The sequence below is a fragment of the Sceloporus occidentalis genome, unplaced genomic scaffold (assembly GCF_023333645.1).
Source record: "Sceloporus occidentalis isolate IW3139 unplaced genomic scaffold, rSceOcc1.0.p SCAF_89, whole genome shotgun sequence".
NCBI lineage: Eukaryota > Metazoa > Chordata > Lepidosauria > Squamata > Phrynosomatidae > Sceloporus > Sceloporus occidentalis.
In genome coordinates this window covers 1,881,268-1,895,307 of record NW_028317069.1, presented here as the reverse complement: position 1 = coordinate 1,895,307, position 14,040 = coordinate 1,881,268, and the positions used below count along the sequence as shown (strand labels likewise).

The 14,040-nt window shown below is 42.8% G+C and overlaps 1 protein-coding gene across 1 annotated transcript in view; it reads right to left on the bottom strand.

Moving 5' to 3' along the window:
- LOC149284686 (eIF-2-alpha kinase GCN2-like) overlaps positions 1-14,040 on the bottom strand; it is a 35,029-nt gene that overhangs the window by 17,140 nt on the left and 3,849 nt on the right. The window contains exons 3-14 of the mRNA XM_089496314.1: positions 11,791-11,893; positions 11,430-11,603; positions 10,838-10,918; positions 5,055-5,203; positions 4,380-4,495; positions 4,106-4,263; positions 3,183-3,718; positions 2,911-3,020; positions 1,575-1,732; positions 788-1,197; positions 573-636; positions 27-113 (exon numbers count right to left, since the gene is read on the bottom strand). Coding sequence (XP_089352440.1) covers positions 27-113; positions 573-636; positions 788-1,197; positions 1,575-1,732; positions 2,911-3,020; positions 3,183-3,718; positions 4,106-4,263; positions 4,380-4,495; positions 5,055-5,203; positions 10,838-10,918; positions 11,430-11,603; positions 11,791-11,893 — 2,146 coding nt within the window. The remainder of the gene's footprint in view (positions 1-26; positions 114-572; positions 637-787; positions 1,198-1,574; positions 1,733-2,910; positions 3,021-3,182; positions 3,719-4,105; positions 4,264-4,379; positions 4,496-5,054; positions 5,204-10,837; positions 10,919-11,429; positions 11,604-11,790; positions 11,894-14,040) is intronic.

Genomic DNA, 14,040 nt, shown 5'->3' with positions numbered 1-14,040 from the left:
GATAAAATTATTTCTCTAGTAACTACCTGGATATAAAGGTAATGCACGGTCTGCGTCATCTCAACCGATAAGTCCTCCTGCTCGTCTGTGCTGCTCTTGACACATTCCTCATTCTGTTTGAATAAAATGTAACATTAAAATGAACAATGTCTAACCGATGACATCTGAATGGTATTCCCAGTGAGTACGCCAACGGGACCGTGCAAAATTATAAAACGTGGAAATTTCTATATAAGAAATAGAAGCAATGATCTAAAGCGCAGCAACTTCAATCTTAACCTTCCCCATCATCATAGAACTGAAACAATTAAGTTTCGAGCTTAGAACCGCATGTTACGAACATTAAAGGTAACACATTATAAATTGATCCCTAGTGCTGAAAATGCGTTTTATAGACGCAGTCTTACAATTACATACAGCACCTTAGAAGTATTTGCGAAGGCAATAAAAATCCAGAAGATGTATATTTGATTCCAATTCTAGTTGGACGACTAGTGTAAGACTACCAGAATTATTTACCCCAAGAAAGCTTTGACATTTAAAATTGTATGCATAGCCCATTGAAAATATACCTGATCAGGGCTATTTCCGTCTTCGTTTTCAAAGATAATCTCACTGTCTGAATCTGTCGCTGGCCTGCAACAAGAATGTGCGAGTATTTTTAGGCATGTCAAAGTAATTGTCACATGCATCAGTTGTGCACAGCCCCTTTTATAAGACTTCCAACCGGATCCTCCGCAAACTTGCAATACCGTCAAATTAAAAAAACAAACATAAAAAGTCTTACAGGAAAGATGGTGAAAACACCCCCTCTTCATCATCGTCATCACTCGAGTCCTGGTCAGAGCTCTTGCAGTGTCCGCTGGACGATCGCTCACAAGATGTGCTCCACTCCACGGAGCTTGTCATAATGGGGGGAGGCGCGTTGGTCTCCAGATCATCTAATAACCCCAATTCATTCTTCACAAACTGATCAGTCTTTGTCGGCGTTTTAGTTTCTCCACTTGACCGGGCTTTTTGAGAAGCAGAGGGGTGCTCATGTTTCTCAATCCATGCGTTGTAGTATCTCACTATGTTTTCATGGTTCAGCCGAGACAGCAGTGTCACTTCTCCCTTAATTCTTCTGAACTGTTTGCTAGCCGGATTAATTTGAACCCGTTTGACTGCATAATAGCACCCATCTAGCTTGTTCTGAACCTGGAGACAAAACAAGATTACACTTTTAGACCTACTGGAGATGCGTGGCTATGATACTCAAAACACAAAATAAAAGACCAACGAGTCGCTGGCACAATCTGCATTAAACACAGAAATTAGAAACCGCAGCAGTATCGTCCGGAAGTCACTGTAAAAAAGGCCCACTCCATGTCAAACACATGAGGACTTTCAAGAAACTTCCCCCAGTTAACTAAGCATTATACAGGGCCTCCTAATACCTATTGCAGGAGAAACATTGTGGGGTTGGTACAACTCATAGAAAGACTAAAGCCTTGAAATATTCAATTTAATGAATACACTAGAAAAGGATCTACTAATTTCCTGGTAATTTATCTTAACGTGTAACAAAGAATTACCTTGAGAACCGCACCAAAGGCACCCCTCCCGAGCATCTGAAGTTCTTCAAAGTCATTAAAGTATCTAGAAAAATGCCTCTGAGCTTCTACGTGAAATGTGGAATTCGATATCGGAATGGTGGGAATGACGGTCTCTGTGCAGTCCACTCCTGTGAAATCTGGACATGGTACAATAATTACAGGATTAAGAATAAACCAAAGAAGCCACCAAGTCCCCTTTGTTATATTTTCATTTGCACCTAAAGCATTCCTGCTAGCTATACTTGAACATTGTATTAAAGAAGGTTTATTACTAGAAACTTGAATATAAAAAGTGTTACAGGGAAACACATTCCATAAAAACTACTACAACTCTTGGCAGCTTGAGCAAAAAAGAAAAAATCCAAGTATCAAGTCTTATACTGGTAGAATTTCCTGCTCTACCCCACAACAGAGTTTGGGGCCACAGTAGTAGACTGGACGTCAAAACCACCAGGGGCTACAGGTGGATTTAACCACTGCGCTACAAGACATGGTGATCATATCACAAAAGCATTTCCAGGGGATCAAAAACATTAAGAAAAAAAAGGACAAGAAATACATAATACATCTGCTGTGTACAGAAAAACTAAATTCGTACATGGGAATTACTCTTCCTGGTCCATTTCCTTGGTGGCACAGAGACACAAATTGTATGGGCAATCGGAGGACTACCTTGTCTGGTAACAACTACAGAAAAGGCTCCTGATTAAGACTAACGCTTGCTGATCCTTATGGCTAATGTAAGGGCAACCAGGAGAACCACCTCGAGGGCGAGATAAGTCCAGATCTGCCCAAGGATCCTTACACGCCCCACTGCCCTGGTATAGAGGATCTGACCAAGGAACAAAGGCGTGAGACCCACCAGCTTTACATAGTGGGAGAAAGGAGCCAGGGACACGGGCTCTCCCATGAGCTTGGAAAAACAAAGGAAGGGGGTTCTTGACTACTCAGAATAGGGCAGGTAAAGACTACTGAAGGGAAGAGTAGGTTATGGGGTTATTTTTTGCCATACCTGGAAAGCAATTCAGTTATACCTCAGTATAATTTTACAGTATTGTCCATTAAAAAAAAACAACATATACAACTTACTTTCATAGATCTTCATGTTTTGGTTATAGTAACTAACAGTGATCTCTAAACATTTTCACAGCTAGGTTAACACAAAATAAAACATTTTTTTCCCATCCTTATTGAAGAGGACAGCTGTTTAGAGTGATCACGGTGAGTTATGCTCACTAAATACATTACTTTAATTGGGTTTTCACATTTGAATTCCCTGGGACGGGACAATAAATCTGACCTCAGAAGCCCTTACCTTCTGGACTGTCCTCACTTACAAGTGGCTTGTGAGGTGGAGGGTTAATGAAGACATGTTCGAGTAGCTGCTGGGTACTCCATCGTTCTTTGTCCTCCAAGCAGACACATCTAATGAAAAGAAAAGAAAAAAAAAAAAAGAAAAAACATGTGATGCATGTCTACATGGGATACAGGAATAGTGATAGAAATTACATGGTAATGGCATATGCCCTGGATGTTAATAGGAATCCTAATCAAACCCACAGCGGTTCAATGCATAAACATGCTCACTTTTTCAGGAAGTCTTGGAAATCTGCTGGTAAGTCGCTGGGTATTCTTACAGGATATTCCTTAGCAACTTTTCCTTGGCTAAGTGATAGTAACATGAGCCCAAGGTTCCATATATCTCCTTTCTTCCCCGTTTTGCTTGGCAGAGCATCTTCGCTGAAACGGACTTTGGTCTGTTCAAAGATATCCTCCTTGCAGATGTCTGCAAGACGCTTGGAGAGGCCATAGTCTGTTAACTTTACTCTCCCATCGCTGGTCACCAATACGCTAGAAGCACATAGGACTTTGTGTACAACCGAATTACTGTGCAAGTAGTCCAGGACAGACAGGAGCTGAGAGGTGTAGTGGCGAAGGCGATCTACAGGAACTGGGGTCTCCTGCTCGAGGAAACTGGAAAGTCTTGATCCATTAATGTGCTCTGCTACAATTCCAACAGAAATGGAATCTTCTTTCTCCTTAATTCTCATGGCTAAGTAATGCACTATGTTAGGATGGCTTAATTTTATGAGGGAATTAAATTCAGTTTCTGTACCATGAATCTGTTGAATAAGACAAGTAAATGGTAGTATTTAGCTAGGTTAGAAAGGACCTTTTAGTAAAAAAAAAAAAAAAAGAAGAATATTAGAATCTGAAAGTAAGCTGCAACAAGCACGAGGGTCATCTGTTACAGAGCTCAGTTTGACATAGACCTAATTATACCTGGGTTTCCAAATTGAATGTAAGTGACCTGATTAAAGAATTCCTTCATTAAATTTAGGGTTTCCAACGGAATCTTTTGTTATTGTGTGACTAGTGTGACTTAATTATGAAGACTCAATTTTGCTTTTGTAATCTGATTTACAATACATATTTTCTACAGTTTGTATACACGTTAAAAAAGAAAAAGTGAGGACATACACAGGGTAGGAAAAAAAGAAAGACTTTACCTGCTTTTTGCACTTGTCAACTTTCTCCCGCTCTTGATTAGTAAGAAACTTGCCCATCTTTTTCTGCCACTGAAGGATCCATTCATAAATTATGACAAATTGTCCAGATGCGACTTCCATGCCATTGTACATGGATTTACCCAGCTGTTCATCCTTGTCTGAATAATAAAAAAAAAAGGCAAACAGTAAACATTTCCCAAGGATTAAAATAGTTAACAGAGAACACAGCACCAATAATTTGAGAATCCCTGCACCTATTTGCTAGCATACTCACCCAGACACTTTCCTCGGTGCACAACAAGTTGACCATTGCAGCCGATATCAAATGTCAAGACTTCATATGCGGACACTGTATCATCGTTGCTACTAACAGAATACTGCCGATCACGTCTTAAGGGGGGGGAAAAAAGCCTCAAATTGGTACTGAAGCACAAGCATCTAATTGCTTAAAGCTTTAGGACAACATGGTACATACATTTAAATGTACACTTCAAGAGTTTAGGGCCAACTTAATGGAAAAGGACATTTGTCGCTGTAACATTTTAAAAGTTTTTCCAACAGTTAGTCTAAATTTTTTACATGGCTTAATGAATGTGCCAGATATTCCATTAAAAGCCAAACGATAGTCATTTACAACATTAACAGTCTCCGCTGGGTTTCTGATATATTTCGTGTTATTTTAATTGACTAAATGTGTTTAAGTGACCACAAGTTTTTGAAAAGTAGTGTACATTCTTGTATTATATCTGCCTTCTAAATCCACACAACACTAAAATGTTTTGTTTCTAGACCTAACTTTATGCTGTGTTCTAAAAACACAGCTAAGGGTACCAGAATTGAGAAAAGTGATCCCAAATTCAAGAACTGCTGGGCTTTCAAGATTCCATGGACACTGGTTTAAAAGAACCTTCCATGGTCCTTTTAAACCAGTTTAAGTTGTTTAACTTACTTTGATCGACCTGCTGAATTTGGCCGATTTCTGTAGTTTCCTCCCTGATCAGCCAAAGTTCCACTTGAGTTTGTAGGTGTTCTGACTCCTGTATTATTGACCTTGTTGGTGTTTTCCTGGCATGCTAAATTGGCATTTTCCAGCCTTTCCTGTCAAAAAAGTAGAAGGGGAGAATCATCATTAAAACATTAACAAACTAGCTTCAATTAAAGGTTTCTTCGTGCAAAGCTCCGTTGATTTTTCTTCATCACTGCTTAAACTGCAATCTCCGGCAGGAAGCAGCTATTCCGTTGCCAGTTCATGCTTCTGTGCTGGTTTCTCGCTGTACTACAAAAGACTAAATGTAAGGTCATTCGACAAGAGTTATATGCAGGTGTGGAAAGCCCCTGCAATATAAGAATGCTTTCAAAATGTTTTTTTATAATTTAACAAAAAAAAAATGCAGTGAGTAAACAGAAAAACAAAATCCTTAGCTAAGAATGTGTTTTCCTTGTCACTACCCGGCAATAAAAAATAAAACTCCTAGAACCTTCCCTCTTTACCCCCAGTGAACACAAAAGAACTATGAAAGTAGAAAATCATTTATCAGGAGGGCAAAAAAATAATTCTCAGGTAATAATTGTTTCCCTAGTCATTCCCAGTACACAGGAGTTATAACAAAGCATATAGAGAGGGTCAATGAATAACAGCCTCCAAAACGTCCTCCAAAACTTGGACCCTTCTAATATAGTGGTCCCTAGCTGATGTCACACAAAGGTGTCACTTTACCCACACAGTTCTGCAGATCTGGTCAATAGGAACTCTGGCTGCCTCAGCCCAAGATGTCAAGTCCTGAAGGAGGTTCTTCACTGGCGGCCTTATAAGGTCTAGAAATGGCAGAGCCTAGCCATGGAGCTTTGGTTGCCCTGGAAACAGGTAGCGCCTTCCGGGTTCCAGCAAATGAAACTAAATGGTAAGAGTTCCCAGAAGCCGCAGTCCTTTCAAGGTAAACACCTGTGGCTGTCCAGGCAATGGAGCATGGCTTCCTAATTATTCTTTGGTTCTGGCCAAAAGCCCGTAGAACAATCTCCAGGTCTTGGTGGAAAGAAGAATACACCTTTGACATAGAGTCAGGAGAAGTACGCATCACTAGCCTATGCGAGAGAGAGAGAGAGAGAGAGAGAGAGAGAGAGAGAGAGAGAGAGAGAGAGAGAGAGAGACTATCTACTACACTTCTGGCTGATATCTACTACACTTCTGGCAGAGAGAGACCAAAAGAAAGGGCCTGGAACTAAAAGTGAAGGCCCTCAAAGGAGGAATTGCCACATGCTGGAACCTTCAGGGAGTCTTTTTTGTATAGGTACAAGATAAATATCCCGAAGATCAAGCGTGGCTAAGAAATCTCGCTGGGAGAGAATCTCTTTGGTGGATTTGATTCCATCTTTAATGTCTTGTATAAGAAAAAAAAAAAATGAAGTAGTTCAGGAACCTTAGTTCTATGATTAACCTGAATCCACATGAAGCCCTGGGAGTAAATGCCTCTTCCTTTTTGGTCTGGGGACACTGAAATCAGGACCTTCATCGCTACAAAACTTTGGATTGAATCCTAGCCTCATCTGGCAGACCTAGCTTAGATAAGTCCTCTGGTAATGGGAAGAGTTGACATTTTGCTAGAGAACCTTAACCTTAGGCATCTTCTGATCTACTGATCCGTAATGATAGTCTTCAGAGCATCACGTACTGGAAGGTCCTAGGCTTTTTAAAAGGACCCTAGAAGAACAGATCTGTCTTCTGAGGTCTCTCTTCCACTAGGTCCAGCGTAGGTCTCACCGCCCATATTTACTCACCTGCTCCACAAAGAAGAAAAAAAAAGTCTCTTTAGAGACCTCCTGTTCCTTAAGCGCTCAGGCTCCTCCAACTGCCAGTCTTCCCGAGCTTGAAGAACTCAAGTCTTCTCATGGTTGCCTGAAAAGAGATCCTAAGCAGTATTATCGAGCCTGCTGGGCAAAAGTATGGCGACTCCCCAAGTGGCAGTCCTACAGATCTGGTCGGGTGAGATGAGACATAGTTCAGCCCAGGAGGTAGATACTGCTAGAGTAGGGTGGGCCCAGATCCCAAGCAGGGGGAAATTCACCAGCTGCAGTAAAGACCAGGCTGATAGCAGACACAATCCACTTGGAAATGCTCAATCCTCTGTTAAGGACGGGTGTGGCCACAAACAGGCAAGAGGACGACTTCTGCAGGGAAAGAGTTTGTTCCAGATGGATCGTAAGGTCTCTCAAGGTCTAGAGCAGACCTGGGCAAAGCACGGCCCGCGGGCCACATCCGGCCCGCTGAATAGCTCGGACCGGCCCGCAAAGAGTGTCCTGGTGACTCACCAATGAGTCCGGTGTCCCCCCCCGCCCCGGTCACTTACCTTAAACTCCTGTGTTGGAAGCGTTTGTCTCGGGTGCCGGCGCTTTACGCTGGGCGCCGGCATATGACGTCAGACGCCGGCGATCAGCAGTGAAGCGCCGGCACCCGAGACAAACGCCTCACGCTTCCAACACAGGAGTTTAAGGTAAGTGACCGGGGCGGGGGGGAGATCCTGAAAAGGGGGGGTTAGGGAGTTAGAGGGGAGATACTGAGAAGGGGGGGTTAGGGAGTTAGAGGGGAGATACTGAGAAGGGAGGGTTAGGGAGTTAGAGGGGAGATACTGAGAAGGGGGGTTAGGGAGGGAGGTCTTACTGTGTGTGTGTGTCTTACTGTGTTTGTGTGTGTGTGTCTTACTGTGTGTGTGTGTATCTTACTGTGTCTGTGTGTGTCTCACTGTGTCTGTGTGTGTCTTACTGTGTCTGTGTGTGTCTTACTGTGTCTGTGTGTGTCTCACTGTGTCTGTGTGTGTCTTACTGTCTGTGTGTGTCTCACTGTGTCTGTGTGTGTCTTACTGTGTCTGTGTGTGTCTTACTGTGTCTGTGTGTGTCTCACTGTGTCTGTGTGTGTCTCACTGTGTCTGTGTGTGTCTCACTGTGTCTGTGTGTGTCTCACTGTGTCTGTGTGTGTCTCACTGTGTCTGTGTGTGTCTTACTGTGTCTGTGTGTGTCTCACTGTGTCTGTGTGTGTCTCACTGTGTCTGTGTGTGTCTTACTGTGTCTGTGTGTGTGTCTTACTGTGTCTGTGTGTGTCTCACTGTGTCTGTGTGTGTCTTACTGTGTCTGTGTGTGTCTTACTGCGTGTGTCTTACTGTGTTCATAGCTTATTCAGTTATTGTAATAAATATTTTAGCCCATTTTTTAGCTCAAAATATTTTTTCCTTTTTTTTCTCCTCTAAAATCTAGGTGCGTCTTATCAGCAGGTGCGTCTTATAGAGCGAAAAATACGGTATGCACTCCGAAGCCTTGTTCATTTTGTTCACTTCTGTGCTGTGCTAATAGTTATTCAGGCCTTACTTATTCAAGCACCTCTACCAATGACGTAGGCTTGAATAACTTTATTAAACAGCACATAAGTTAACAAAATGGACAAGGCTTCGGAGTTTGTAGTTTGTAGAGGTCTGGCCCTCTAAAACCATTCCAATTTCTCATGTGGCCCCATGGGAAAATTAATTGCCCACCCCTGGTCTAGAGTTTGTAGGGCATCTTCAGATGATTTAGATGAGAAAAAGGTTGCTGACACGATGATCTGGTTCTTGTGTAAGGCTGACTGCACCTTGGATGGGGGGGGGAAATGGTTACGTCAGACAGAGCCTGAAGTTCGCCAATGTGTCTAGTGAAGATAAGGACCGCCAAAAACGCCTTCAGCAGAGACAAAAAATCCAGGGATACAGACCGAAGGAGCTCAAAAAGCGGCAGCGTGAGTGTCTGAAGGACCAGATTAAGGTCCCAGGGGGTGGTCTGTCACAGGATGAGGAAATATGCAAACAATGGCATTACCAAAATGCCCGACAACTGGTAACGAGGCGAGATCACATCCCAGCAAGGCACTGACGGTAAAATCTAGACCTTATAAGAGAGTTGAAGGTCAAGGTCAAAACATTCCTGCAAAAAAAAATAAAAATATAAAAAACAACCTGGGGGAAGGTATTCCCTCTGAAACCACACCATGAAGCAAACTTCTTCCAGATCTTAATGTATCTGAGGGATGTAATCCTTTTCCTACTGCGAAGAAGTCTCTGCCACTGGAACAGAGAAACCCTGAGCCCTCAAACTTCTGTTCAACATCCAGGCCGTCAGCTGGAAGATCTTGGGGTTTGGGCGGGGAAACAGACCCTGCTGAAGCTCTTTCAGAAAGTTTCAGGTGGGTTCTGGAACCGAGGTTGACCCTATGCCATATGCGTTTTGGCCAGTTTGGAGCTAAAGGGATTACTGACAGGATGTCCCTTTAAAGCCACAAGGTGAGAGATGCTCTGACATGAGGAGGGAGACTGATGAGCTTTTCCAGAGCGAGCAGAGGCCTCAAAAGACTTAATAGCTCCTTCGGCTTTCTTTTCCATAAGGTCAGAAAAATAGGAGCTGTCCTCAAGAAGCAATGTGGTTCTTCTGGAGACTCAACCGTGGTATCCACCAGGGTAGCACAAAACTGGGCAAAGCCCTCAAAGGTGAACAGATGTTAACACACCTAGATAGGTTAAACCTTTGTTCTGGGTGATGCCATTCCTGCTTGATGATATCAGACAGGACGAACTGGAAACAAGGCCATATGCTTGGAAGAGCTGGCATAGAAGGGGTCACACTTCTGGGTTGCAGTTTCCTCCAGATGCATCACAGATCTCACAGCGGAGTTAGGAGTATCCAATCTCATCCACTGGAAAGGTCTTCCCAGACTTCACCCTCTTCAGAGGAGACCTCCTCCACCTCAGGGTAAACGAATTCTGAGTTCAAAAACTGGAACGGCTGGCAAACGAGGCGAGTGGGATCCTGCATCTCCACTTTCAGCATGGCAAGAAACTCCTTCCCTCCAGACGCATCAGAGTCCACCACTAACTTTCTGGAGTCTTGCAAGGCTTTGTGGCAACCAGAGCACTATGCATGCTTAGTCTTCATTAAAGTCTTCTTTGGCTTGTCCTCAACAGAGGGGGCCTCAGTTATCAGGAGCAGACATTGTAATCCAGGATACAATACCACCATACAAAAGGGTGGGAACTGAAAACAGTCTCCTACTCAACAAGCCACTTAAACGGTCTATAATCAAGCTGCAACAGTGATGGAACAGTGCAAGGATTTTCAAAAGCCTCCAAAAACTAGGCTAGGAACACTCCTGACCGGAAGCTGGAGAATCACCATGACAGACGCCGCCATGGAACCGCAGCATATCAGCCACCCTGACCTCCGCAATGCACCCACACCGGCTGTAAAGAGGGGCCAGAGCGGATAAGACGTTACATCTGAAGAAAGTAGCATTGCAACAAGACACAAGTTACACTACATCAGCAAGGTCTCTCGCAGTCAGAAAGGTACACAGGGATTTCTACATGTTCTGTCCTAAACCTTTTGCACAGTACTGCATATATTATACATAGACATAGACATAAAATACCATCATGATGCATTTCTGAAACCGACTGAATAGTAAAGCCAAATGCCTGGTGGGCTAGTGCCCAACGTTCAGTCCAGGCATGAGTACTTCACAGCTATATGGGAGCAGTGTAGCAAACAAAAAACAAACATCTTATGTTTATAAAGTTCTCCCCACCTTCAAGCAATATAGCCCCAAAACTCACCGGGGTAGGTAGGGTAACATCTTATCCTCATGAGCGGAACTCACTAGAGTATGCATTGATATAAAAGTTGGGATGTAGTCATTCAGAAGTGTGTATACTAAACTACCTGTTTCGCAATTTCCTGCTTTCTTTTTTCTTCTTTTTTCTCCTCTTCCCGCCTCTGGATTTCATTAAGGATCTCACGCCTCTGAAAAGGTAGACAAGTTAAAAAGTCTACAAGCCAGACAAAGAACAGAAAACCTGTGCAATAGCACAGTAATGCAGATTTAATATAAAAACAGCCCATCAGCTGACGTGTGGGAGGAAAAACATTACAGCTTTACCTTTAAAAGAGCAATTTGATCTACACATAGGCAAAGTGTCCAGTGAGACATAAATCTTAGCCAAAAACTAAGTTATAATGCTTGAGAATCTTTAAAGGCTATTCTGCAAGTTGACCACCTTTTGTAGAAAGACATGAGACATGCAGTTGCCCTGAAGTGCCATAGGAAGGTTCGGTATTAATACTTTGGATTTTCCCATGACATGACTTTGAACCCAAGTGATTTATTTGATCAGGCTGGCGGTGTGTTTAAGCTGAGATATCTAGAAAATGTTGTCCCTCAATGAATACAGTGCATACATGGAATGTGTAGAACAGACAGACATATTCTCGTTCAATGTGTTTCTCAATCTTACAGTTGAATCTCCCTACTTACTGTCTGCTCTTCCATCCTCCTTATCTCTTGCATTCTTCTCTCTTCTTCAAGAGCAATTTTTTCCTGTTGTATTTGAAGGTTCTTCAGCATCTCTTCGTGAAAAGATTTGGGAGGTGGGTGGTTATTTTCAGTTAAGAAACACTGTATGTGATCTGCCAGTTGATATATCATCACCTATCCAGGCACACAAAAGCAGAAAAAAATACTGTGTTCAGACGAGAATAGTTTCAATAGGCTCATATCACAGTTCTTGTGTTGAAAACCTAGAGACCAGGAGGTTGCCATTGTATACGAAGGGGCCAGCGTTAAGAGCAATTACTTTAACTGAAGGGGGGGGGATAAAAAAAAAAAAAATACATACCTCTCCACAAAGTTGTCTGGCCAGTTCTTCTAAACTTAGCGTCAGGGAATTCACATTTTCATTTGACAAACCTTTCACATTTTTCAGTTTGATTTCAGGTGGACTGCAATAACATGGGGAACACGGGTATATTAGCAGTGGTAACTCCTGGGTTAGAGTACATATGTTAGTTGAATCTGTAAATACATGAGTGAAATGTGGACTGATGTACCCTACTTGCTTCAAAAGGATCTGAAGAGTTTCCAGATTTACAGCCCATTCGCGGAGACACACCAACTCAAATAGCCTACTGCAATATTTGGGGATACTCAGATCTCTTAAGGCCTCTTCAGTTCTTGTATAGGAAAGCATCTTATATCTCCTTGTTTGTTGATAATTATGACAACAGTACAGTTATCTAAAAGACAAATTGTCTCTAGCGTCGCAGATGAAGTTCTCATGTAATCCATCAGAAGCTCTTGTTCTTTTGGTGTCCAGAAACCCCAGGGTGATCAATTTTGTACATGAGCTCCCTTCATTTCCTTGTAAGATCCCAGTAGCAAAAGAGATGGCTCTGCCTATTTGGCTAATGCAGGAAAAATAAAGCCCCCAGAACCTTCCCTTTATCCTCAGAGAATACAAAAAACCTATTTAGACAAACACCTCTATTAGGGAAGGCAAAAATGCTACTGGGAAGTTACAAGCAAGAGAAATTCTCAGGTAAAGATAGTTTCCCTAGTCACTCCTGGTAGCATAGGAGATCCAACAAAGCTTATAAAGGCAGGCTCAAAGAACAACCACTACCAAGACAAAAGCCACTAGAGCCCCTTCCCAGATCCGGAAAAATAAATGAGCTGGAGGACTTCCTACAAGTAGTTGTCTTCTGCAAGTAAGCTCTCAAACACCTCCAGACGTCCATGCAATGGAGCAGGCCTTCTGTCATTCTTCGGCTCTGGACAAAAGAACGGTAGTTTCCTGGTTCAGGTGGAGAGGGGACACTACCTTTGGTAGAAACTTACCAGTACGCATCAGCTTATTCTCAAAAATAGAATGTAGGGTTTCAAAAGAGACTGGATCTCTGCTACCCATCCGTCTAACGTCAAGACTATGAGTGCAGGCTTCAGGGTAAGTATCCTGATGGAGATGTCTTGTAAAAGCTCTAACAGAGAAAAAGTCAGACGGGAGAGAACCAAGTTCAGATCCCAGGATAGCACCAGTGATAGTTTGAAACGCCGTAGCCTGCATTCAGCCTGCTTAAGCATCTGACCCTAGGGTGAAACGCAAATTGAGTGGTCGAGAGATCTAAAGGCTGCAATATTCAGGATGCCCCATTTCTGGGAATGGGTGTTCAGTGTTAGCGGATGGCCCGCTGCAGACAGTGAGCAGAAACAATTTCTTGTGATGAAATAGGAGATTTGGATAACCTGCTGCCAGCAGCCACTCTCCCAGATACCACCTAACACGAGCTTGGTAAAGATACTTTGAGCGTAACAGAGACCGAACAGAATGGACTGTAACCGCAAGTGAAGAACCCCCACTGAAGGAATGGCTACGCGCAGAAACCTTTGCACGTCCTGCCGGACAGGAACACGCAGCTAAGCGTCCTGAAAGCCGCAAAAAAAATATCCCTGGGCGAGTAGCTCTACAGTAGATTTAACCAAATTAATTTCTTGTAAAAAATAAAACTGTTCAGATTGATTAGACCTCAGGTTCCTGAATCCACCTGAAGCTTTTGGAACCGTGAATACCTGGGATTGAATACCTCTTCCTCTGGAGGTACTGAAATTCAGACCATTTTCAATAAAAAAAAAAAAAAAAAGTGAATTAAATCTTGAAAAGCCTGCCATCAATAAAGGATCTGAGGGGACACCAGGAACACTTGACACCAGGAAACTTTCTGGGGAATACCAATAAGCTTAAGACTGTACCCTCTAGAAAAAATACCCAGAACCTAACCAAGTGATCCAAGTCCAGTTATGAAAAAAAATCTCACGCCTTTCTTGAAGAGGAATCTTACTGCTTGGTCAGAGCAGCGCTACCTCTTCTTCTTGAGTGAAATCTGGAGATATAGGGTCTCGTGAAATCAGGATGAGGATCTCGTCACGAGACGCGGAACAGAGGCAGAGGTTTCCTCTTCTGTAAAAAATGTCACCGGTAGCCTTTTCTATGTCTCCAGTTATTTCCCTGAAAAATACTGTACAAATAGTGTTTGAAGTATTATCCGCAGACCAAGACTAACTAGATGGCCTCTCTAGATACCACCAACAGAGC